Source organism: Terrapene carolina, unplaced genomic scaffold (genome assembly GCF_002925995.2).
Source record: "Terrapene carolina triunguis isolate 2854851 unplaced genomic scaffold, T_m_triunguis-2.0 Scaffold95, whole genome shotgun sequence".
In the NCBI taxonomy this organism is placed as follows: domain Eukaryota; kingdom Metazoa; phylum Chordata; order Testudines; family Emydidae; genus Terrapene; species Terrapene triunguis.
Genome location: NW_020664446.1, coordinates 30,559,047 through 30,586,035, shown reverse-complemented (window position 1 = coordinate 30,586,035; position 26,989 = coordinate 30,559,047). Strand labels below are relative to the sequence as shown.

Genomic DNA, 26,989 nt, shown 5'->3' with positions numbered 1-26,989 from the left:
GGAAGTTAACTTTATGCATGGAAACAGGAGCCATCCTACCAGAGACACACTGCTGTCAGTTAGGTGATCCTATAGTTGCTCAGTAGTAGCTGCAGAGATTAACCAGGTGGTGGTCAAATGTGGTGCAATGGTAATAGTTGAAAATTACTGGGGCTCTGTGGACTTATTCGAGAGTCCATGTAATGACTTCTGATCACTGCCTGAACAGCTGATTTCCCAATGCAATTTGGGGAATTTTTCAATAGCGAGAAGAGGCTTCACTGCTACAAAATCTAGTTTAATTTTCATTTTGAAGTTTTTGAAAGACTAAGCGTTGTCTCCTTTGATCCCTTTGTAGATACTGAGTAGGCTGCTTCAAAGGTGGTAGTTATAGACTCTGTTTCTCTTTGTAATATTTTACAACATATACTTTAAGCAAAGCACCTGGATCACCTGGATCGATCAGTCTTCAACTGTCATTAAGACTGCGCAGATCACAACACGTCCACCATTCTTCTCGCATTCTTGCCTTTCTTCTCCACGTTCATCCGAAACGTTTAACAATGTCATCTTCCCATCTTCTTGGAGGCTGACCAGGTGGTATTTTCTGTTCTTGCGGGTACCACTCAGTAATGATTGCGGTCCACCTATTGTCCGTGAACAGTGCTATTTTAAGAAACATCTTCATTAGAATTTCCTAGGCCAATGGATGTATACAGAGATAGTATGGATTAGTCATTCATTTAATTTCGGTGACAGAGAAAAATACTAGGTGGATTTTTAAAGAAAAAGAACAAATAAAAATGCCATACAAACTCAAATGTCTGTTTCTCCTTAAAGTTAATACCAATAGAAAAAATGTGGGCCTTTGTTCACATAATAAAATCTATGCTGAAGAGAAGCTCCAAATAATAGCAATGGTATTGCAGGTCATACTGAGATGTATTGTTAGAAGTATGGGAAGTTTACTTAGAACCTGTTGGTTCTTTGCTTGGCTCAAGCCAGTAGTTGCACTTTATAAAAACAAATAGCAAAATTTATTAGTCATCACCCAAAAAGTTTTAAAATATTTGAACCTTGCTTTTACTTTCTCTAACAGTATGCAAGATCCAAGGAACAAACTGTGTCAAAATATTTTCGTCTTGAACAGCTGCAAGAAGAATTTAACTTTGTTACTGAAGAAGAGATTAAAAAGTGTAAACGTTTCCAGCTGTTGCAGCTTAGGAACTCAGAGCAGTTAGATTTCTGCCATTTTCGGCAAATACCACTGTATGATAGAGAGATACCAGATGCAGTCATTCAGGTATTTGTTTCATGTTATATATGACAATCTGAGTTTAATATTAATCTTTCATTTTTCACAGTAGTTGAATTCAACTTTCCTCTTCCTATTTGATTTCTATATGCAGCAAGGACATGTGTAATCTTTTACAGTATCATGATATAATGCTTAAGAGCCAAATTCCAATGTCCTTATTCATGTTGACTAGCACTTCATTACTCAAGTAGTCCTTGTTGAGTTCAATGATGTAAAGTGCTAGTCAGAGTAACGTGACCCTGAAATTTTAACACAATAAATTGGACAACATTGCTTTCAGTCTCTAGGAAATAATTGCTTTTTGTGACCTTAACCCAAGCATAGATTCTTCTAGTGCTGCTAAGAAAAAATGAGGGCAAACATAGACACTTCTTGGGATCCTGTTATATTAGCTATTTCTGAATGCTCCTGATGACATTTTTTTAAATAAAAATATTCAGGGATGTCTTTTGCTTGATCTTTTGTCCCCTCTAGCTCTTTCTGATACCAAACGAGTTCTAGACAGTGTTGGTAATTCTCCTTTAATACAACTGCCCTGGCTGGGATGATTTAGGTGGGGTTGGTCCTGCTTTGAGCAGGGGTTTGGACCTCCCGAGGTCTCTTCCAACCATAATCTTCTATGATTCTATGAACTGCCTGTTTTGTCCTGTGGTCCTTCTTTGATCATCAGTATTCTCTCTAGGATGCATGGGTAAGTATGCATAACATAGATAGAATGCAACATGTAGTAAAGACAGTGGCCACAGAATGGGAACTTTGCAATAGCATTTCCAGTCCTCCCACAAGTATGGTTAATATCAGGAAGTGCTGGCATTGTTTGCTGATGATATTCAGCTGTTTATATGTTTTGACATCTTTAATGTTTAGCCTCTCTGCATGCTCTCACAAAGTAAGCTTGTGGCTTCATCTTCATTTTCTTCAGCTAAATATCTCAGGAAATACAGCCAGAGGAAAATCCTGCAGCACCACTCCATCTCCTCTGTCTTCCTTCTTGACTCAGACATTCCATTTGCCTCCTTTTCTCTTATTCTGTCATCATCCCTGACTCTAAACTTTCTCCTTCTCCTAGGGTGGCAGTTTTATCTAGCACACACTCCACAACATGGACTATGTGTGCCACCATCACTATTTCAGATTCACCTTGGCTGAAACTCCTCCATGCTTTCATCTTCTCTCATCTTGATTGGCTATGGCCTCCCCAAGTTCCAGTTCTCCAAACTGCAAAATACTTTGGCTCATTTTCTCACACATACAGAGAATCATGTTTTCCTCTCAAATTTCCCCACTGGCTCCCTAGTTCATTGCAGTATTCATTTCAGAAATGCTCTACTTATTTTTAAAACCCTCCATAGACTGTCTCCAACAACCACCAGCTTTTTCTTTGTCTTTTCACACAACCTCACAACTGGTGGTTCAAGCACTTTTTCTTTTCCTATTTCTCTTCCTTTGCCCTCTGCTCAGTTTGCATCAGTTTTTTTCTTGGTGTTGTCACACAGTCTCACTACTTTTAGTTCCAACACATTTTCCCCTGTCGTTCCTGTTTTCATAAAACTGCTTTTCTGTATTTCTGCACCTCTTTGACTCTCCTTTTGTTTTCAGCTCATGTATGGGGAAACACATATTTCTCCTCTTGCCTATATATTTTAATTTCCGTTTCCCACTGTTGTTGTTAGTTACAGTTTTGTAAATGTTTAACTTTGTGAAGTGTTTAGGGATACACTTTGAGAGAATCCAGCAAAGATGTCATATTCTGGAACTTCTGTTAATTTCATCATAGTTTTTAAAAAGTGGAACATAATATAGGTTGTTTAAATGCCTCTCTTCGTTTTCTTTAAAAAGTTTTGTAAAGATCAGTGTATGATCCAGGAAAATTACCTAATTCTATATTCAGGAATATGAAAGCCAGTTAGAGAAGGATATATCAGTGACAGATGTGGATCCTATTACTGCTCAAAGGATTAGGTCTGCCAACTTTATAAGGAAGGTATGACAAATATTGACATGACTGTGTTGGCTATGAGAAAAATGACTTTTTCTTTTCAGAATCTGTAATGTGAAAGTAATACTTATTACAATGTTGGATTGAAATGTACTAGAAAATGAATAGCAGTAGAATGTGCAGCAGCAGTCCAAACTTCTTCACTAATGATCCTAAAACCTTTTCTGAAGAGATGACTTCTGGAGCTGAGTCTCTGTACCCATACAATCCTTGGCTTCCAGACTTTAAATAAGGGAGTCATTTGTGATTGTGTTTTTGGTGAGCTGGACACCTGTCCTCAATTGGACTGAGATCACCAATTAATTTTGTATAGAATACTGAATAGCTATCAGATGGTGATGACTTCTGGTTCCTACCAGCCAGCACTGAAATTCAGCTGATGACCTAGAGGTGAGGGGCACCATGTTCCATTACCAATGTCTGTCACTGCACTGTATGCATTAGCAGCAGAATGACGATGACTAGGGCCCAGACCAAGGGCTCACATCTGTAAGATGCTGAGTAATTCCTGTGGCATGTTGAATCCTCTTAACTCTTATTGAAGTAATAGCACCTCAGCATCTTCAGAAGTAGAATTTAAGAAATTAATATTTTAGTAAATTACTCCGTTGCTGCCATACACAAAGTCCAGTAGTGGTGAACAAATTTAAATAATGGAGGCAGGGATACACTAGAGAAGGTGAAGAGGGCTTTGAAACTTTTTCTTCTTAGCTGGTTGTAATGGGAGTTTGTTTCATGACACTCTTGACTAAGAAGATTAGGATCAAGGATTTCTCCTCGGTTGCCCCCAGGGGACTTTATCAGTGTCCAGCCAAATTACTCAACCTGAGCGTGGGGAGAAGTTTTCTGCCCATTAGAATCATCATGTACGTTAATTCAGTGGGTGAAATTTTGTGCTGCAGATCTAAGAGGTACAGCACAAATCTCTCAACACAGGTTGTGGGAGGAAAGTGGCTTAATGCCATCTTTGCAGATTCCAGTCTGCTGCAGGGGCCAAAATGATCCCCAGCATAACTAAGGCAGCCTGGGGAAGCTGTCTAAGTTATCGTGACCTCTTCAGGCTGCCACATGGTTTGCAGCATAAGGCAGAACAGTAACAGAGGTATCTGTGATGTCTACACTACCTCACTTTCCCTTCCATCTAATCTGCGACCTATTTGCTGGGGCTTGCAGTAGTGGACTTGCAAGGCAGTGTAAGCTGCTTTGAAGAATTCTGAACTTGGGGACCCTCTCCTGGCCAGATCCAGGGCACTGTAGCATGAAAGTGCCATAGTGGAGAATTCCTGCCTATATATTTACAAATGTGAATTTTCATTTTAGAGATGTTATCTTTCATTAAAAACTCAATTATTTTTTGCAGATGAGAAAACTAATTTTAAAGCGACTTGTCAAAGTTAAGCACAAATTTAATTTAATGGATATTGTGAGCGATTATGAAGAAATTATATCTATGAGGTATAACTAAAAACTAAACTTTGAATTAATGAATGTATCAAAAGATTATGAATTTATGAAAATGCATTACTTTATTAATGTAATATTTTACTTGGCAATTTTGTAATACTATATATTTTCAAATTGGTATATGAGAATTTAGCCACATGACTCTCACTGAGTTTAATGGATGTGAGTTGGCTAAAAGCTAAAAAGAACATTTTAGGTGATAGTCATTTTAAAAGTGATTGTTTAACAGTTCACAGTATGAACTTTTGGAGGGAATAGGTAGAAAAATAGAAAGAATGTTTTAATTGGTAATTTTTTAAATGTATGGTTCTATTCTGAAAATGTTCTAGTTTTAGTATTGCATAAACTTGCTAATCTTGCTTCTGTGCAGGACTTGCTTGGGGAATATCGGGTTATCAGGTTTCATTTTTGGTCTCTATATCCTTTTTGGTATATATCCTCAGGAGTTACTGTGTTAGGAATGCAGAATAGGTTCTCAAATGGAACCTAAACTTCAGAAAGTTTGCTTCTTTTGGAAAAAACAGGAATCTGTAACCAGGAATCCATCATATTTTTCAGGAATAGTTCCTATCATCTTTATCTTCTAAATTACATTTACATGAAAAGTGTCAAAAAGAATACTATATAAATTGCAAATATTAAAAGTGGAAATCAAATTTAAGAAACAAAACAAAACTTGATGAGATTAAATGAATTCTCTTTGCAGTTCCTTATTCATGAATCTATCAAGCAACATTTCAGAAGGGAGTCAGAATTATCAGCATGGGAAATTATCTTGATTCTGACCTCTTCCCTCAGTCTAAGACATTTTAGCTGCTGCTCTCTTCCTGAAAATACCAGAGGCAGTTCAGACTTGTCCTCAAGACCCTGGGACTTGGCCTACCCCTTCTACTCTTTTGTTAGATTCTCTGCCTGTGGCAGTACAAACAGCAGCTGTTCAGTGCTCCCACATTATCCATTGCAATCTTAGCATTTAAAGTAGATTTTGCAGCAACAGTGAGTCAGGCCCTCCCCATTTCCTCCATTCCTTTAGGCTGAAATTTTAGAGGCTTTATTCTCCAAATGAGACCACCTGCTGAGCTCTTCTCAGTTTCTCACTCCTTGCATAACGACAGTGTGGGCCAAACCAGAGGCCAAGAGATGCTCTGTCTGTTATGAGACCCTTCAGGAGCAATAGAAGCAGGACTCTAGTATGATTGTTCACAACTAGCAGGTCTCGCTCTGCCAAGGAAAGAGCTCAGAGTTTGCATCATTAGTTGGGGAAGGGAAGGTCAGTACTTTTCAGCTCCGAAGGGTCAGCAAACTGGATCATTCTCATCAATCAAGGACTCTTGGTGTGAAAAACTAGAACACTCCCAAGCCCAGTCCATCTCTGAGGGGGAGAGGGTCCTGTTCTAGGCTATTCTATAGTGGATCCTAGAACACAAAACTCAAGTCTAAATGCAGAAGTAATGCAGATTATTTTCTATGCAAGGAAGATCACCTAAACTGTATCAGGGTTACCCATGCAACAGTGACAATGAACAGATAAGTGGACTGGCTAAGCTGACCGTGGATAGAATTTGGAACACTTCCCTGAACTAGGAAGTGTTTGGGTGATATCAAGAGAGGTGTATCTAACTGCATTAAGATTAAACCAAAGGCAAGACTCTTCTAGACTTGGGAAGCGGATCAAAGATCACTGGGAATACACCTGGCTTACAGATATCAAAACCTGCTTCTCTATGCTTTCCTTTCTCTGCTGGCATGAAGTTAGAGTAATTCAGAAGATAATGGAGGGAAAACTTGTTATTTTTTATAACCAAAGACCCATAGTATTTTGACTTAATGGAGATATTCCAGAAGTCTCCACTCCATTATCCCAGGTGGCATAATCTCCTATGACAGAGCCTACTCTTGCATCCCAATCCAGACTACCTAAGCATGACAGTTTGGCTGTTGAGTAACAAGTCTTAAATAAGATGAGGATACTTCTCCAAAGTTAATCTCCCATAGTTATTCTATCCCCTTGACTTATGCAAGGTTTTGGACAGAATTCTTATATTACTTTCAATATAGAAATGTGAGCACTAGGAAACCAGATGGTGCAGCTCTTCTGGATTTCTTACAGAATGACCTACGGATACGCCTGACATCCACTGTGACATACCAGGTCTTTCAGTGTTAAGCAGTGTCGTGAACATAGGTGTATCCAAATCTCTGATAGATCATCCAATGGTATCAAGGTTCTTTAACACAGCATTTCTACACAAACCAACACTGGCACCTATCTTCCTTATCTGGGATATGCTTATAGCGGTAGAAGCTTTCATAAATGATTCATTCATACTGATAGGTTCTAACTCTGGAAAACATAATCTTAATTCATTTTCTTCCATCCTATGCATCAGAACTTGAAAGCTTGCAAATCTCTGTAGTTAAGTGGATTGAGTTTTGTATCACTGAAACATACTTAGCCTTGATTACAAAAGAGAACAGAATCTACTCAACACTTTCCACAGTAGCATTCTGGGTAGAAAGGGCATCAGGTACTTTAAAGGAAATCTGTAAAGCTGTCAGCTGCTCATCAATCAACACTTTTTTTAAAGCACTACAAGCTTTACCTTCATTCTGTTGCAGAAACCTCCTTTTGGCAGGAGGATGTTCCAAACAGTGGTCCCAAAATGGATCAATATTACTGATTTTAGGGAAGGGTGAAAATTCTTCTTTTGTCCTACATATCTGACTATAGGGGGCTTGTATTACACATTTCACTGTAGTTTCTAAATGTTTCCCAGGTGCATTAGATTTGCATGGTAAGGTCTGTAGCGGACTTTGTGGAGCCTTCGGGTTGAGGACAATCATAGAAAGGTAACAATTTTTCCATTTTCTTAAATCATGTATAATAAAGGAAGATGTTTACATATAAAGCTGATTAAAACATTTTCAACTCTATCTAGCCATTTGAGGAATGCAGTTTTTAAGATAGGTGAACGTAGAAGACATTTAAAGCCGCAAAGAAAAGAAAGAAAAAAAGTTCCAGCGCAGACAATCTCTGATGGAGATGTTAAGCTTCTTATCAGAGTATTGAGAGCTTATAACATTCCTTCAAGAAATCCATCAGTTACTAGGTAGGAAACCATAGAAACAGAAGTTAGGGATGGTAAAAACCTATTAGGTAATTTGGTACATCCTCCACGTAGTCCAGGATTGTTCCCTAATTAATCTTTTCTAGAGTTTTGTCTAATTTAGTTTCTACCATTTCCCTTCTAAGAGTATTCACATAGTTTTATAGATCTCACTTAGAAGAAGAAAAAATGTAACTGACCAAAAGTGCAGATTATAGGAGTTTGTTAGTTATTCAACTCCAATGAAATCTGTATTTTATCTGTAAGGAACAGTATGCTGTAGATAGTTCTGTTATGTGTTTAATGCTGCTTATATTGACATGGAATTGTTTCAGCTAACCAGAATGCAGGGCTACTGTATAGTTATTGCTGCATAAATATACAGATTTTCCCCCCAGAAATGCAATTTTCTGCACTATGATCAGGAACATAGGAATTGACATAGCAGGTCAGACCATATGCTTTGGTAGATGATGTAAAACCACCTTAGGATCAGCAATAACTTGCCCAGAAAAGTTCTCCAGGATTGGGTCAGAATACTGTGGCATTTGCATGGCAGTCTCCCAAGTCCTGCTCCCAACCCATGTATAGATGTCCAATCCGGCAGAGGACTTTATGCAAGGAAGAATTCCACAAAGCAGCACTCTTTCCTTTTGCACTCCCAGATGGTGATCTGGTGGAGTGCTCTACCTTCCACTCACAGGATGGAAAGTATGATGAGACTTCTTGTAACTGATTGATTGGTATTTGATATGTTCAGCTCTTTTCTGGATACTGCTTAGCTGGGATTGAACTAACTGTCTGCATCAAAGTATGAGCTATCAGATATAGTACAGAAAGGAAAAAAAGGAAGTCAACTAGGCTGGGACATCGTATGGTATCTGACAGAAAATGTTATTAATTAGAGACTATAATTTGTTAGCCAGTTTTACTTATCAAGTTGCTCATAATGTAACTTTTGACCCATATGCACTCTCTGGTAGTAATAGTTTGTTTAATATTTTGCCTCTAAAATGAAGATCAGTTTGTAAGTCTCATAGAATTTAGTATTTTTTCATGACTGCAACTGAATGACTGCATCAGCTATTTTTTTTACAAGTATAGACTATGTTGTCTTCCCCCACTTAATATTTTCCTTTACTGTTTTATGTAATTACTCATTTAAGTTTTAGAAATATTCTTCTAGTACGACTGGAAAATTAAGTGAAGCTTGCGCTGAAAAGGATAGTATTTGCAAGTTGGAACTAAATTTAAAAACATCATATAAGTTTTATAACACAGCAAACAAAAACAGTTGCTATTTACATTGGATGAGCACAATTTTCTTTCTAGCTACCACAAATATTAATCTAAATAGACATATTTTAACACACCAAGCCTGGTTTAAGAGCTACTGCATCATGAGAAACATTTTCATTAAGGCTAACATACTGCTAGGGCATAAAGTAGGAAATGAAAGTATTTACAGAAAAATGTATTCAAAGTGATACATTACATGTCATTGGTATAGTTTTGACAAACATTCTATCATTTAAAAACTTGTTTAAAATATTAGTACTTTATTATTTGGATAAAGTAGAAGAAGCTCATGACTTTCAGTGCTTGTACTGTAGACTCAATTCATGAAGACATTGACTCTTTATTATACTTTATGGCTGAGCAAAGCAAGGTCTAACATTCCATGTGATGGCATTTCTGTTTGTATCTCTAAGGCATAAAGAAAAGAAATTAGAAGGTGGATGGAATGTGGGGGACACAAAGCCCCGGGCCTGAGGGGAAAAATGGGGGACAATGGTATGGGGGCCATCGGAGCCACACAGGTTGCTGGCATGAGGTGGGGAAGAATGAGGGGGGACACAAAGCCCCTGCCATGGTAAAGAAGGGGAAAATATGGGGAAGGAGAAATGAAGCAGTAGAGAGAAACCCTGGCATTTTGGAGATGGGGAGAATGGGGTCATACAGAACACCTGGCAGGGGGAAGAATGGGGACCCTGAAGGGGAGAATGGTGTGGAGAGGAGAGATGAGGGAGCATGCATAGGGAGAGAACAAGGGGCAAAGGTGGGAGGCGGGAGATGGGATGTTGGGGGCATACAGAGACCCTTGAATGTGGGGAAAATGGGGGCACACAGAATGTCTGGCAGGGGGAAGAATGAGGACCCTGATTTGGGGGGAAGGCAAGAATTGGGTGGAGAGGGGAAAATGAAGGGAGCACACAGCCCCTGGCATGGGGAGAGAATGAGGGACGATGGTTTAGGGCAAGGGGGACAGTGGGGCCACATACAGGCCCTAGAATGTGGCAGAGAGAGGAAGAGGAGGACACACTGAGCCCCTGGCAGAGAAGGAAGGAAGAACAGGGGACCCTTGTATGGGAACATGGGCACACTGAGCCTCTGGCATGTGGGGGAGGAGGGAATTGGGGGGCACAATGAGCCCCTAGCATGTAGCAGTGAGGGGATATGTAGAGACTGGGGCATGAGGGAGGAGAGTGTTGGAGGCAGGTTGCATGGAGTCCTTGAAATAGGGACGGGAAGGTGGCTCACAGGGAACTTGTTGGAACTGTGGGGGAAATGGAGGAATGAAAGGAGGCCCTGGTGTGTGCAATGTGCTCGGCCTACAAAAGTAACAAAGTGTGCAATCCTTTCATTTATTTGGAGTTCAGCTGCATAATGAAAGACTAATTCAGTGTATAAACATGTAGGAACGGTTTGTGAGAGTACAGATGTCTAGCATAATGGTTGCCAAATCCAATCAAATTCTTGTGCAGTTCTGAGCTCTTGTTTATCTGAAACAAAGAAAAAGTAAATGCCTTGAGAGAGTATGCATCTAAGAATGTGTGCCTCACTCCAAACTTGCTATGCAAATAATTAGCATTACAAAACAACAGTCTATAACTTTCATGCAATTGGACATTGTTTGCAATAATGGATAGGCTGATTCCTTCACAGAATGCAAATCATATTTAGCAACAATAATTAACTTAGAGATGGTTTATTCATTATTTCATCCATGGTATATTACAATACCCCAAATGTAAAGAAAAAATTCACTGTGGTTCTGAGATTAGTGTGAAAATAAAACAAAACTACAACATGAAAGAGACTCAGCAATAGTTTAACGCGCCCAAAAATAATTTATGAAAATTTCAGTCAAAGAGAAGTGAGAGTCCATCTAGGAGCTAAAACGTGGAAATTGTGTCCCTGAGAGAGACAGCCTCACCAGCTGCTCATAAATGCAGAATCAAAAGCTGCCAAGTGTTGGGAGGGGACATTCAGATTGGGCCTTTGGGCTGAAGTTTATTTTGTCTAAAAACTGCATGAAGTTTAACATGTTATCAAAGGACTTTATATAGAAATGGAATATCATAGTCTTAGGGATAACTATGTTTCTGTGGAAGCTGAGCTGGCCTGAGAAGCAGACCAACAGGGGTGCCATTTAAGGAGGGTGGAGAGGCACTCTTCCCTCCCCCCGAGTTTCAAACCACATTATAATTTTACCAACAGGCATGGTGCTGGGGGTGCTTGTGGAAACTATAGCCACCCCAAAATTGCCTTTGCTCCCCTGTATCCACCCCTCCCAGAACTGGGTGCCCAGCCCACAGCAGCTGCTCTCTGGCTGCCCAGCTTCCACCACCCTTCCCACACTCCCCCAACAGACACTCTCCCTCTCTCTCACACTCACTCTCTCTCTCATACTTCCCAAAGAAGTCTCCCCGTCTTTGGGATGTTGATCCATGGTTGGTGCGGCATGGGGGGAGCTCACCTGATGCAAGAGGTGGCTATGCCCTAGTGGGTCTCTGCTGGGGTTGGGGGACAGGTAGCCTGTCTATGCTGATGCCTCTGGCTCAGGAGGGGGAGCTGTGGCTGCTGCTGTACTGAACAAGCTCATCTTAGAGACAGGCACAGACATACTCAGGCACACACACAGTCTCTTTCTTTCTCTCACTCACACACATACACACACTCCCCCAAAACACACACACATACACACACTCCCCCAAAACACACACACTTCTCTCTCACCACACACACACACACACACAGAGTCTCCCCCACACACACACACTCTCTGTAACACACAATATTATTATTCTTGTTGTTACTTCTTGCTACTTCCTGTCAAAATGTGCAGTGCACATATATTCTCTGTAATTTTATTCTTTCAGAGTTTAAGGATTATAGTACTGTTATTTTAGTTTTTTTGTCTGGGGTCTGTGCATTTCATAATTTTATTTCTCTCTTATGCTTAAATTTAATTCTTTGAGTAGTGAGTTCTAAAATGCCTAATCTGTCCTGGCTGGAGTAATTATCATTATTACCATATTGTGCTTTGTCAGTATTTATTTAAAGTGGTACAATCAAATAATAGTATCCTTCTAGAATGTAAATTTAGTTTGTACTCACCTTAGCAGTGCCCGTTTAAAATCAATTAGCTAAACACATAACTATAGACACCGTGCAGATGGTCACTTATTTTCAAATTGTATTTTTAATTATATCTGCAAAATAACTTAAAATTTGTACAAAAACAAATGTGGTTCCAAGTCTGATCCTCTAATAGTAATGATAGAGTCAGATGTTAGTGAGTCATGGCCATGATTGTGATTGGTAAACATAAATGCCAAAAGAATTAGAAAAATTAAATCCCGTTCTTAATAAAAGAGAAAAAAATTGCGTATGTTAAAATTAAGTAAATGTGGTTTTAGAATGAAAAACTATAGACTAAAATGGAATAGATAATGACAGTAACAGAGTGTGTCTGTTAGAGAAAGTAAGCAGATTTTATTTATTTTTATTTATCTCTAAAGATAGTGTATCAAACTTGTGTTTCTTGTATCTGTGTTAAGGCTCCAAAACTGATACCGCAAGGCTTGGGATTGTGAATATCTTGCTGTATTTACATATAAATGTAAAATATGGCTTTAATTGGTGTTGTGTATATATATATATTCTTTTTTAAAATAGGAAGTAGATACAGTGCTCCTGTAAGCTAATTTCTAAGTTGTGGTTTGCAAAAAAAAACGTAGAATTTTCAGGTGCCTAAGTCGCCCCTGGAATCATGGTTAAAGTTACCCCTCTGCCCCCAAAAGCTGAAATGGCATTCCTGCAGACCAGGCACACCAGTACCATGGCAGCGCCGGGAGGCATAATGTGTCCAAATTGAAATGACTTCAGTGAGATTTGGACTGGAACAACGGAGTGGCTGCATGATCAGGCCCATAAAGCTTTAGACATTTCTTCATTTTAGGGATTTATGTTTTGATTTGTATTACTGATTTTGTTAGATGTTCTTTATAAGTATGTATAGAATCTGTAAATAGTAACTAATTATCTGTAGCATCTGTAAATAATGAACTAATACAAACAATTGCCATGTAGATTAAAAAGAAAAGCTGGTTGAAATGTGTATGTCATTCATGTTTTATATCTAAAGACCAGCAGGTGTTCATTCACCAGCATATGCAATTAATCAGCTGTCCCGGAGTAGACATCTACTATCAGGCAACTCATCATACACATCTGATCCTCTAAGTGAGGTAAATAACTTAAATTACTCAAACAAACAACCCTCCCGCCCTCCCCAAAAGAGTGAATCATTTTGTATTGTTTAAAAGTAGGGCTGTCGATTAATCGCAGTTAACTCACGTGATTAACTCAAAAAATTAATTGCGATTAAAAAAATTAATCACGATTAATCACACTGTTAAACAATAGAATATCAATTGAAATGTATTAAATATTTTGGATGTTTCTCTACTTTTTCAAATATATTAATTTCTATTGCTACACAGAATACTAACTGTACAGTGCTCCCTTTGTATTATTATTTTTGATTACAAATATTTGCACTGTAAAAATGATAAAAGAAATTGTATTTTTCAATTAACCTCATACAAGTACTGTAGTGCAATCTCTTTATCATGAAAGTGTAACTAACAAATGTAGATTTTTTGTTACATAACTGCACTCAAAACCAAAACAATGTAAAACTTTAGAACCTACAAGTCCACTCAGTCCTACTTCTTGTTCAGCCAATCGCTAAGACAAACAAGTTTGTTTACATTTATGGGAGATACTGCTGCCTGCTTCTTATATACGATGTCACCTGAAAGTCAGAATAGGTGTTTGCATGGGACTTTTGTAGCTGGCATTGCAAGATATCTACGTGCCAGATATGCTAAACATTCGTATGCTCCTTCATGCTTTGGCAACCATTCCAGACAATATGCTTCCATGCTGAAGATGCTCATTAAAAAATAATGCGTTAATTAAATTTGTGACTGAACTCCTTGGGGGAGAATTGTATATCTCCTGTCCTGTTTTACCCACATTCTGCCATATGTTTCATGTTATAGCAGTCTCAGATGATGACCCAGCACGTTTGTTTTAAGAACACTTTCACAGCAGATTTGACAAAACGCAAAGAAGGTACCAATGTGAGATTTCTAAAGATAGCTACAGCACTCAACCCAAGGTTTAAGAATCTGAAGTGCCATCCAAAATCTCAGAGGAACAAGGTGTAGAGCATGCTTTCAGAAGTTTTAAAAGAGCAACACTCAGATGTGGAAACTACAGAACACGAACCACCAAAAAAAGAAAATGAACCTTCTGCTGGTGGCATCTGACTCAGAGGATGAAAATGAACATGCGTCGGTCGGCTCTGCTTTGGATCGTTATCGAGCAGATATCTTGCGCTGCCAGCTACAACAGTGCCATGCGAATGCCTGTTCTCACTTTCAGGTGACATTGTAAACAAGAACCAGACAGCATTATCTTCTGCAAATTGTAACCAAACTTGTTTGTCTGAGCAATTGGCTGAAGTAGGACTGAGTGGACTTGTAGGCTCTAAAGTTTTACATTATTTTATTTTTGAATGCAGTTATTTTTTGTACATAATTCTAAATTTGTAAATTCAACTTTTTACAACTTTGAAAGAGATTGAATTACAGTACTTGTATTAGGTGAACTGAAAAATACTATTTTTTGTTTTTTTACAGTGCAAATATTTGTAATCACAAATAAATATAAAGTGAGCACTGTACACTTTGTATTCTGTGTTGTAATTGAAATCAATATATTTGAAAATATAGAAAACATCCAAAAATATTTAAAGAAATGGTATTCTATTATTCTTTAACAGTGCTATTAATCTCAATTAATTTTTTTAATCATTTGACAGCCCTATTTAAAAGGAATGACAAAGGCTTCAAACAATATTTTGACAATGGATAAGAGGGCAAAGTTTTACTTTCTTTATTGTAACCGTATCTGCTGTGTCAATACTTATTTAAATGGTCCCTCACCAATATATTGATTTGGGACAAAATTCCCCCTGACATTTAAGAATTTGTTCTTATTCATTAAAAAGATCTCCAATCCTTTGTTCTGTTACAGCATGTTTTTGCTTCAGCACCTCTGGTATTTTGAGGGATTTCAGTTTCATTATTATAGTTAAATATGTATTTTTATGGTAACTTCTCAAAATGCATATTTTCTGATTTTGGACAGCAGTGGTTTCCAACCTTTTCAGCCTGAGAACTGAATATTATTTCAAAAAGGTCAAGGGCCACAATCAACATTTTTGGGCTCTCTGTTCTGTTCCGCTCAGTCTAAAGGGAGCCAGAACCACTTGCAGGTCCCATGCTGGGGATTTCCCCAACATGGGGTTAGTCCAGGGATCGGCAACCCTCGGCCCATGCGGCTTCCCGCAACCCCTATTGGCCTGGAACAGCGAACCGCAGCCAGTGGGAGCCCTATTTAAAAGGAATGACAAAGGCTTCAAACAATATTTTGACAATGGATAAGAGGGCAAAGTTTTACTTTCTTTATTGTAACCGTATCTGCTGTGTCAATACTTATTTAAATGGTCCCTCACCAATATATTGATTTGGGACAAAATTCCCCCCTGACATTTAAGAATTTGTTCTTATTCATTAAAAAGATCTCCAATCCTTTGTTCTGTTACAGCATGTTTTTGCTTCAGCACCTCTGGTATTTTGAGGGATTTCAGTTTCATTATTATAGTTAAATATGTATTTTTATGGTAACTTCTCAAAATGCATATTTTCTGATTTTGGACTGCGATCGGCCGAACCTGCAGGTAAACAAACCGTCCCAGCCCACCAATGGATTTCCCTGATGGGCCATGAGCCAAAGGTTGCCGATCCCTGGGTTAGTCCCAGTGGGCATAGAGAAACCATAGATGGCTTTTTTGTCTCCTTTCCCACATCCCCTGTCACAGGAGCATTTCAAAGTTAGGAAGGGGTATGCTGGGGTTGGGAGGAATCATAGAATCATAGATTATTAGGGTTGGAAGGGACCTCAGGAGATCATCTAGTCCAACCCCCTGCTCAAAGCAGGATCAGTCCCCAACTAAATCCCCAAATGGCCCCCTCAAGGATTGAACTCACAACCCTGGGTTTAGTAGGCCAATGCTCAAACCACTGAGCTATCCCTCCCCTCTGATCTGAAGAGTGATCAGAGTGCACTTTGGTCTGGTTATTGCTTGGGAGGGCCTGTGGGTACCATAATTACCTGACCTGCTCTAATCAATGCTGAGACAAAGCAAAGAATTAGAGTGTGATAACTGGTTGCTGGTTCTCAAATTCTTTCTTTCCTTTTTTTCTGGGCTGCCCTTGACGGCTGTGTATGGGAAGGAGAGCCATCCTTTACTAAGTGCTCCCCTAGTCTCAGGCAGTGCCAGTTGAATTCCTATCCTGTCCTCCCTGGGGCTCCGATAGTCCAGTAGGAAAGTAGGCAAATGGCATAGCCAGAATTACTCTCTTTCTTCCTCCTGTGATGCAGCAGGTGGCCACCAGGGGAACTGTTACGCAATTGCCCCAGGGAAGGGATAGCGCTCCAAGTGCCCCCTACTGTCTCCCTATTGTAATGGGGTCAATTCAAACACTGCAGTTTAAAAATTTTAAGACACAGCTCAGAGAACACATTTCCTATTAAGAATGAAATATATGTTTTCTTCTTAACACTCACCATTCAGGGCCACAGTCTAGAGCCTCCAGGGCCACAGGCTGGACTCCACTGATGTATAATGATGACTCTACATTTAAATTGATATTAATAAAAAACTAATTTTCAGAAATCTTAGAAGACAATGAAAATTAAACTGTATTTGGGAGACTTTCAGTCTTGTAGAACCTAATAACCTGTAAGTGTTAATATATCATAAGAGTTGGAATCATATCTTAATATAAATTCTAGAGATAAGGATCATCTTTAATGAGGGTATCGTTATATGTACTGAGCAACTGTTATCTAAATATAAATAGCGCTTGACCGGATGTATCATTTATCAGTCACAAATGTACTGAGTAAATAGGCTGGTTAATTTCCATGTGTTATTCACCAGGGAGCTGGACTTTAATGAATAAAATTTTCTTAGTTGCTACTTGCTTGCAGGTAGGGCAGGGGCGGGGAAACTTTTTGGCCAGAGGGCCGCATCAGGTTTCGGAAATGGTATGGCGGGCCGGTTAGGGGAGGCTGTGCCTACCCAAACAGCCAGGCGTGGCCCGGCCTCTGCCCCCTATCCCCGCCCCTCGCTGGCTCCGCTCTGGGACTCCTGCCCCATCCACCCCCACCCCACCGCTCCCTGTCCCCTGACCGCCCCCGGAACCACCACCCCTGAATGCCCCCTGCCTCCCCATCCAACACCCCCTCCTTCCCGACTGCCCCTGGGGCCCCTGCACCCATTCAACCCCCTGTTCCTTGCCCTCTAACCGCCCTGATCCCTATCCACACCCCCGACCCCTGACCACCATCCTGAACTCCCCTGAACTTACCGAGCTGCCTGGAGCACCGGTGGCTGGTGGCGCTACAGCCGCGCCGCCCGGCTGGAGCCAGCCACTCCACAGCGCACAAATTAAATATGAGCCAACAATGTGATGGAATTGTGAAAAAGGCTAATATTGCTCTGGGCTGTATTAACAGAAGCATTGTATGTAAGACACGGGAGGTAATTGTCTGTCTACTTGGCCCTGGTGAGCCCTCAACTGGAGTACTGTGTCCAGTTCTGGGTGCCACACTTTATGAAAGATTGCATGAATTGGAGAGAGTCTAGAGAGCAACAAAAATGATCAAATTCTCCTGGGGGAATTCTGCATCAAAATATTAAAAATTCTACAAAATTCTGCACATTTTATTTATCAAAATAACACTATATAATCACACCAGTTTCAATTATTTTGGTAATTTATTTCAAAATACCTGTCAGCAAGTTTGTTTGTAACAATACAGACACACAACAAATTCCCCCAGGAGTAGAGAGTTAAAGAAATCCTTATGACAACCCAGTTCCTGCTTCTCTGTTGTCCCCCCCCCCCAAACCCAGCCATGCCCACCCCCTGCCCAGACACTCACTCCCCCCTCCCCTCCCCAAGCCCAGCTTCAGGACCGCCCCCCCACCTGGCCCAGACACTCTCAAACCCTACTCTCCTAGAGCCCAGGGATCCAGAGGGAGAAACAGCCTGATGCTGGGTCGCGGGCTTACCGGAGTTTCCTCCATGCCGCTGCCTCCTTCCTTCAGGGTGTGCAGGGAACTGCACCTTCTGGGAACCCTCCAGTTTGCTTCTCCTTCCCACAGCCTTGTCTTCCATTTGTGAGCTGGGCTCTGCTGGGTCCAGCGGTCCCTAGTGGGAGCCAACATTTCTACAGCCCATTTATGTAGGGAAAAAAGGAAATTCTGTGTGCACAACATTAATTTCTGCAAAATTCTGAATTGCGCAGTGGCACAGAATTCCCCCAGGAGTATAAAAGGTGTAGAAAACCTGACCTTTAACAAAACTGGGCATGCTTAGTCTTGAGAAAAGAAAACTCAGGGGGGATCTGGTAACAGTCTGCAAATATGTTCAGAGCTGTTACAAAGAGGGGATGGTGATTAATTGTTCTTCATGTCCACTGAAGGTAGGACAAGAAGTAATCGTCTTAATCTGCAGCAAGGAGGATTTAGGTTAGATATTAGGGAAAACTTTATAAGGGTAGTTAAGTTCTAGAATAGGTTGCCAAGGGAGGTTGTGGAATCCCTGTCATTGGAGGTTTTTAAGAACAGGCTAGACAAACATCTGTCAGGGATAGTCTAGGAGTTTACTTGGTCCTGCCTCAGCACGGGGGGCTGGACTTGATGACCTCTTGAGGTCCCTACATTTTTATTATTCTATAAGATGATGTGGAAATAAAACAAAGCAGTACAAATCTAATAAAGTGTATGATTTTTGTGTTTTAGGTGACTGTTCATCCTTTTGTAGAAGTTTCTTTCCAGCACACAGTTTATCAAACTAGCACTGCAGATGGATCTCATCCATGCTGGAATGAAGAACTTCAAGTGGATTTTATGTAAGTTGGCCAAATACTTCTCCATGAAAAATGTACACGAAAATAAAAGTATTTGAATGCTCTAGTGAAGGAGTCAAAGTTTCCCATGGTTAGGTGGTTATATTTTGTTTCAAAAGTATTTTAAAGTTTTTCATTTAGCCTGCTGAACTCATCTGCCTTTCTGTATCTGTGTATAAGAGTTGGAGATGAAGTAGAAGGATTGAATGATTTAGGGCAATGGTTTTCAACCTTATTTCATTTGTGGCCCCTTAAAAAATGTAGAATGGAGGTGCGGATCCCTTTGGAAATCTTAGAAATAGTCTGCAGACCTCCAGGGGTACCCAGTCCACAGATTGAAAACTACTGGTTTAGGGTAATGGTTCTCAATCTTTTCCATACCATGATCCTGTATTTCAACAGAAAAAAGTTTCAGGACTTCCCTTCCATGTAGTCATAAAGAAAAGGAGGTTGGCTGCAACCCTCTTGCACACATATTCATGACCCTGAGGCTAAGAACTGATGGTTTAAGACATTAGGAATGGGATACATTGTTTTTTTCATCTCTGGGCCATGTTTTTAAACCAGCCAAGTCAGTAGTGACTAAAAGTTATAACTATCCAGTGGCCACTTGTAGTCCGTTCATTCATTGGCATCTTCACTGACTATAACGGACTACAAAAATGCACAAACCAAGTAAAAGAAGTAACGAAGAAGATAGGTTTGAGATACAATGCAAAGAAATGTCAGGCTGGCGGGAGGTTACTAGTGGAGTTCCTCAGGGATCAGTTTTGGGACCAATCTTATTTAAGCTTTTTATTACTGACCTTGGCACAAACAGTGGGAATGTGCTAATAAAGTTTGCGGATGACACAAAGCTGGAAGGTATTGCCAATACAGAGAAGGACCGGGATATCATACAGGAAGATCTGGATGACCTTGTAAACTGGAGTAATAGTAATAGGATGAAATTTAATAGTGAAAAGTGCAAGGTCATGCATTTAGGGATTAATAACAAGAATTTTTGTTATAAGCTGGGGACTCATCAGTTAGAAGTAACATAGGAGGAGAAGGACCTCGGAGTATTGGTTGACCACAGGATGACTATGAGCCACCGATGTGATATGGCCGTGAAAAAAGCGAATGCGGTCTTGGGATGCATTAGCAAGGTATTTCCAGTAGAGATAAGGAGGTGTTAGTACCGTTATACAAGGCACTGGTGAGACCTCATCTGGAATACTGTGTGCAGTTATGGTTTCCCATGTTTAAGAAGGATGAATTCAAACTGGAACAGGTAAAGAGAAGGGCTACTAAGATGATCCGATGAATGGAAAACCTGTCTTATGAAAGGAGACTCAAAGAGCTCGGCTTGTTTAGCCTAACCAAAAGAAGGCTGAGGGGAGATATGATTGCTCTATATAAATATATCAGAGGGAGGGAGAGGAATGATTTGAGCTCAGTACCAATGTGGACACAAGAACAAATGGATATAAACTGGCCATCAGGAAGTTTAGACTTGAAATTAGACGAAGGTTTCTAACCATCAGAGGAGTGAAGTTCTAGAACAGCCTTCCAAGGGGAGCAGTGGAGGCAAAAGACATATCTGGTTTCAAGACTAAGCTTGATAAGTTTATGGAAGGGATGGTATGATGGGATAGCCTAATTTTGGCAATTAATTGGTCTTTGACTATTAGTGGTAAATATGCCCAATGGCCTGTGATGGGAAGTTAGATGGGGTGGGATCTGAGTTACTACAGAGAATTCTTTCCTGGGTGTCTGGCTGGTGAGTCTTGCCCACATGCTCAGGGTTTAGCTGATTGCCATATTTGGGGCTGGGAAGGAATTTTCCTCCAGGGCAGATTGGCAGAGGCCCTGGGGGGTTTTCGCCTTCTTCTGCGGTGTGGGGCACGGGTCACTTGCTGGACGATTCTCTGCACCTTGAAGTCTTTAAACCATGATTTGAGGACTTTAATGGCTCAAACATAGGTTAGGGGTTTGTTGCGGGAGTGGGTGGGTGAGATTCTGCGGCCTGTGTTATGCAGGAGGTCAGACTAGACGATCATAATGGTCCCTTCTGACCTTAAAGTCTATGACTGTATGACTCTACGGCTAAATGTAAAGTCATGTTAATGGGGACTATAGGGACAGAAATCAAAATTGAAGAAGAAAAACTGGAGAAGGTGGACAATTTTAAGTATCTTGGAAGTACCACCAGCCAAGATGTTACTAGTTCCGAGGAAATAAGAAGAAGAATCGGGAAGGCAAATGCTGCATTTGGAAGACTCAAAAACATCTGGCAACTCAAAAACATCTCCCTCAAAACAAAACTGAATGTGTAACAAGCAATTGTTATTGCTATCACAACATATAGTGAGACATGGCAACTTACCAAGAAAGATGGATGCATTTCATCACAAAAGTCTGAGACGAATATTGGGAATAACATATAGAGATAGGAAGACAAATGAAGAAGTCAGAAAAATTACTGGACGAGGTACCCTCTCACAAATAATCTACAAAAGAAGACATCAGTGGCTGGGACATGTGCTGAGAATGGAAAAAGAATGCTTACCAAATACCGCCCTTGAATGGAAGCCAGAAAACACAAGAAGAAAGAGAGGAAGACTGCGAATAACATGGAAACGAACAGTTCTGAACGACATCAATCACCTCAACTTGAAATGGGAAGATTTGGAGAGAAGGGCAGTTAACAGACAAGGATAGCAAATGTGGGTAGCCCAATGTGCAGCAAAGCGCGGGATGGACTAAGGTCTAAGTGGCCACTTAGTCTGTTTGAATTGAGTTGGAATAATAGCTCTCAAACCTCCCGTTTTCCTCCCAATTTAGGGCATATGTCGGAGGTAGGGTACGGGATGGAGTGGACCCAATATGAGGAATGTGGCTGGTATGATGTAGTTGCTCTGTTTTGTGCCAGTGTAACAACCATAAAGACTGTTATAAACTGGCACCATTTTTAGAGCAACCCGGGAGCTCCAGAACCAGAATTAGGGAGGTGTGCAAAGGCAGTTTAAAACCACCTGTTTCCCACTTGGAAGAATGGAGAATCTGCCTTTGTTCCTTTATGTGAGCTTTCATTCAGTTGGTGCTCTGAAATATGTGAAAGAGTAGAAAATTTACAAAACATAGTTTAGTAAATATGAGATAGAAGTCAGTGGAAATACATCAGTTTACCCCAAAATGAGGATCTGGCACAATTTATGTGACTAAACACCTATTGACACAGTAATTAGAGAAACAAAATATATTGGGTCAAATTCATCCTGGTGAGTAATTCCTTCAAAGTCAGTGGAGTTAAACTGGAATGAAATTTGTCCTTTGTTTTTTAATGGCAAACATACCAATTTAGTTTTCCTTCTTTAAAAATGTTTATGGTTTTGTAATATTTGAAGTAAATTACTGCCAAAAGTGATTGTGTTGTTTTTTTAAAAAATGATAAAGCTCTCTGATATACAGTATCTGATTAAAACTAAAAGATTCTGTTCTTAATTACAGATCACCAGGACATGATTATAGCTTTTCAGGACTGTCTAAAATAAAAGACAATATATATGTCAACATTTTTGATGAAGTTAGGGTGGAAAAACATGAGGTAAATTGTATAAAACACAATAACTGATTTTTTTATTACATTTTTTTGAAGTTTGAAAACTATAACCATGTACATATCTCAACTTCTTCTTTTCTTAACGAAAGAAGCTATATGTACTATTGTTTTCTAATTTTGAATAAATTCAGTTTTTACTTTAATTAAAAGAATACTAGAAATGTCACAGCCAACCACTGTTGCCATTTGGGCCAAATCCTGTGAGGCATTGTAGCGGGGTGGTTACCCGCGCCAGCCCTGACAGGGTTAAGGCCAGCCCTGGGAGAGGGCTGGGGCTGTAAGGAAAAGCCCAGGCTGCTTAGGAAAGCAGGCACAGCTGGGGCCACACCCCAAACAGAGCACAGCAGGTCCTTATAAAAGGCTGCTAGCTTGGAGCTAGAGTAGCTCTCTCCGGTCTTGGAGGGAGCAGGGCCTGGCTGTCCGTAGCAAAGGAACTGGGAGTGAAGCAGGGCTGGGGAAAGGCCAGAGGAGCAGGGGAGCTCCAGCCTGGTGACTCCCCAGGCTGCATGGCCTGGTCCTACGCCCACCCCTGAGGTACTGTGTGGTAGAGGAAGACAGCAGGTCCTACCCCCTTGCCTGTGATGACTGGCTCTTACACTGCAGTCTGTTCCAAGGAGCGGGGGCTCATTGCTGACTGGCAGTAGCCACCAGCTGAGGTGGTTTTTGAGCAGTTAGCAATAATTTTTTATCACAGTGAAATTCTTTAAGCCATTTCCTGTAACGTGACCCAGTTCAGTGCTCCAGATGTTATCATAGACAGTTTTGTCATCGGGAATGGAATTGCTAACAAGAAAATGTTTAACTGTCAGATGTACTGTATATAAGAACAAATAGGCACACTGCTAGCTTTCTGATTACTTCCTTGTTAGCTCATCTACAGGCCCCATTCCTCTAAGTAGTTGTGCTAGTGTAGCCCCCTGTATCAGCATGTATACCGCTGACTTTGGTGGCACAGAGGCAGTGCAATATTTGCTTGCATGCTAGAGTCTCAGTGAGCTATAGATTTGTAAAACTGTAATAATTTAAGAAAATTATACCCACTTCTTCTGTGACACGTACAAGAAACTAGCTGACTGAGGGTATGTCTACACTACGAGAGTAGTTCGATTTTACTTAAAGCGAATTTGTGGAACCGATATTACAAAGTCGAACGTGTGTATCCACACTAAGGACAGTAATTCGACTTTGTGAGTCCACACTAACGGGGCAAGCGTCGACATTGGAAGCGGTGCATTGTGGGCTGCTATCCCACAGTTCCCGCAGTCCCCGCTGCCCACTGGAATTCTGGGTCGAGCCCCCAATGCCTGCTGGGGCAAAAAATGTGTCGAGGGTGGTTTTGGGTAACTGTCGTCATTCAGCCGTCACTCCCGCCCTCCCTCCATGAAAGCGCCGGCGGGCAATCAGTTCGCGCACTTTTCTGGTGATTGACAGCGCGGACGCCACAGCACTGCGAGCATGGAGCCCGCTGTGATCATCGCTGCAGTTATGGCCGTTGTCAACACCTCGCACCTTATCATCCACCTTTTTCAGAGGCAGATGCTGAGAAATCGGGCGAGGAGGCTACGGCAGCGCGGTGAGGACATTAAGTCTGAGAGGGGCACAGACCTCTCACAAAGCACGGGACCCCGCACCGTGGACATCATGGTGGCAATGGGTCATGTTGATGCTGTGGAACGGCGATTCTGGGCCCGGGAAACAAGCACGGACTGGTGGGACCACATAGTGCTGCAGGTCTGGGATGAATCACAGTGGCGGCGAAACTTTCGGATGCGTAAGGGAACTTTCCTGGAACTTTGTGACTTGCTGTCCCCTGCCCTGAAGTGCAAGGACACCCGGATGCGAGCAGCCCTGACTGTCCAGAAGCGAGTGGCCATAGCCCTCTGGAAGCTTGCAACGCCAGACAGCTACCAGTCAGTCGCGAATCACTTTGGAGTGGGCAAATCTACTGTGGGGGTTGCTGTGATGCAAGTAGCCAATGCAATCGTTGAGCTACTGCTCTCAAAGGTAGTGACCCTGGGAAACGTGCAGGTGATCATAGATGGCTTCGCTGCGATGGGATTCCCAAACTGCGGTGGGGCTATAGATGGAACTCACATCCCTATCCTGGGACCGGCCCACCAGGCCAGCGAGTACATTAACCGAAAGGGCTACTTTTCAATGGTGCTGCAAGCACTGGTGGACCATAGGGGACGTTTTACCAACATCAACGTCGGATGGCCGGGCAAGGTTCATGATGCTCGCGTTTTCAGGAACTCTGGTCTGTTTAGACGGCTGCAGGAAGGTATTTACTTCCCGGACCACAAAATAACTGTTGGAGATGCCTATAGTCATCCTCGGGGACCCAGCCTACCCGCTAATGCCCTGGCTCATGAAGCCCTATACAGGCGCCCTGGACAGTGAAAAAGAACTCTTCAACTACCGGCTGAGCAAGTGCAGAATGGTGGTGGAGTGTGCTTTTGGACGTCTGAAGGGGAGATGGAGAAGCTTACTGACTCGCTCTGATCTCAGCGAAACCAATATCCCCATTGTTATTGCAGCTTGCTGTGTGCTCCACAATCTCTGTGAGACCAAAGGGGAGACGTTTATGGCGGGGTGGGAGGTTGAGGCAAATTGCCTGGCTGCTGATTACGCCCAGCCAGACAGCCGGGCGATTAGAAGAGCCCAGCGGGACACGCTGTGCATCCGGGAAGCTTTGAAAACTAGGTTCCAGAGTGAACAGGGTAACCTGTGACTTTTAAGTTTGTTTCAACAGAAGCTGAACCTGCCCCCGTTTCTTTACCCAGTTAATGTTGACTATCCTCTCCAGTTACCAACCTCCTTCTCCCCCTTCCAACACACCTTTAAAAATAAAATAAATGAAACTTTGTTCATTAACACCGTTTTCTTTATTAAGGATTTCGTGGTAAAGTGTTGAAACTGGGACACAGACTGTGGTGGGGAGCGGGTGTAGTGATGGAAAGGACGCTTCTAAACTCGAGGAATGGCAGGCTCCTGCTCCTAGAGCGGTCCGCAGTGGTGGACTGGTTGTTTCAACGGAGCCTGCCACCCCTCCTTTTCGGGACTCTGTGTGTGGGGGCTATGTGACTTTGTGGCAGGGGAGGGCAGTTACAGATCCCCTGCTGCGTGGCTCTGTCATCCAGGCTAAGGACCGCTGCATAAGATCTGTAACCGCCCTCCCCCGCCACAAACTCACATAGCCCCCCCACACAGAACATGAAAACCACCTTCCAGACTGACCAGGGTGCCTAGTGACTGCAATGTGTGTGTGACCTTCTGCTGAACCTGCCCCCGTGTCTGTACCCTGGTAAAGGTGACTGTCCTCTCCAATTACCAACCCCCTTCCCCCCTCTTCAAACACACTCTCCTCTAAAAGAACATGACGGAAACAGTAATTAACAGAAACGTATTTTTTATTAACAACTACACAGTTAGGGGATGAAACTGGGACAGGGGCTTGGGTGAGGTGCTTTTGGAGTGAAGGAAAGGACTTATCAAATCTTTGGGAATGAGAGCCTTCTGTTACTTGAGCAGTCTGCAGGGGTGGAGTGACTGTTTTCACGGCCCCTGCCGCCCCTCCTTCTTGGGACTTTGGGTGAGGGGGGGATGGGACTTTGTGGCAGGGGAGGGCGGTTAGAGATAGAATGCAGCGGGGCTCTGTCCTCCTGCCTCCGGTCCTGCAGAACATCTACAAGGTGCTGGAGCGTGTCCATTTGCTCCCTCATTAGTCCAAGCAGCGTTTGAGTCGCCTGCTGGTCTTCCTGCCGCCACCTGTCCTCCTGTTCGCTGTGTGATCGCTGGTATTGCGACATGTTCTCCCTCCACTGGGTCTGCTGTGCCGCCTCGGCTCAGGAGCAGCCCATAAATTCTGAGAACATCTCGTCCCGCGTCCTTCTCTTTCGTTGCCTGATCTGCGCCAGCCTCTGGGAGGGGGATGCCGGGGTAGCTCGGGAGACACTCGGGCAGCTGTGGGATGGGAAAAAGGGAGTGAATTCCTCAGAAAGATACAGTTTTGTGAACAATGAATATAGTCTTTCTCTGTGAACAAGACCATGCACAGCACCTATCACATGCGCACTCAGTACAAGGTCGAATTTTCGGCCTTCCCATTGAGTGCCTGGGGTCTTGCTGTACAGATCACATAAGCGGGGCCGGACAACGGAATTCGGCTAGCAGGCGGA

General features: G+C 41.8%; 1 protein-coding gene across 1 annotated transcript in view; it reads left to right on the top strand.

Annotated features, from left to right (window-relative positions):
- Nucleotides 1–26,989, top strand: part of CC2D2B (coiled-coil and C2 domain containing 2B) — a 102,121-nt gene that overhangs the window by 47,809 nt on the left and 27,323 nt on the right. Inside the window, exons 16-22 of the mRNA XM_029911376.1 lie at nt 1,079–1,282; nt 3,189–3,281; nt 4,657–4,751; nt 7,700–7,870; nt 13,299–13,401; nt 19,101–19,210; nt 22,700–22,796. Coding sequence (XP_029767236.1) covers nt 1,079–1,282; nt 3,189–3,281; nt 4,657–4,751; nt 7,700–7,870; nt 13,299–13,401; nt 19,101–19,210; nt 22,700–22,796 — 873 coding nt within the window. The remainder of the gene's footprint in view (nt 1–1,078; nt 1,283–3,188; nt 3,282–4,656; nt 4,752–7,699; nt 7,871–13,298; nt 13,402–19,100; nt 19,211–22,699; nt 22,797–26,989) is intronic.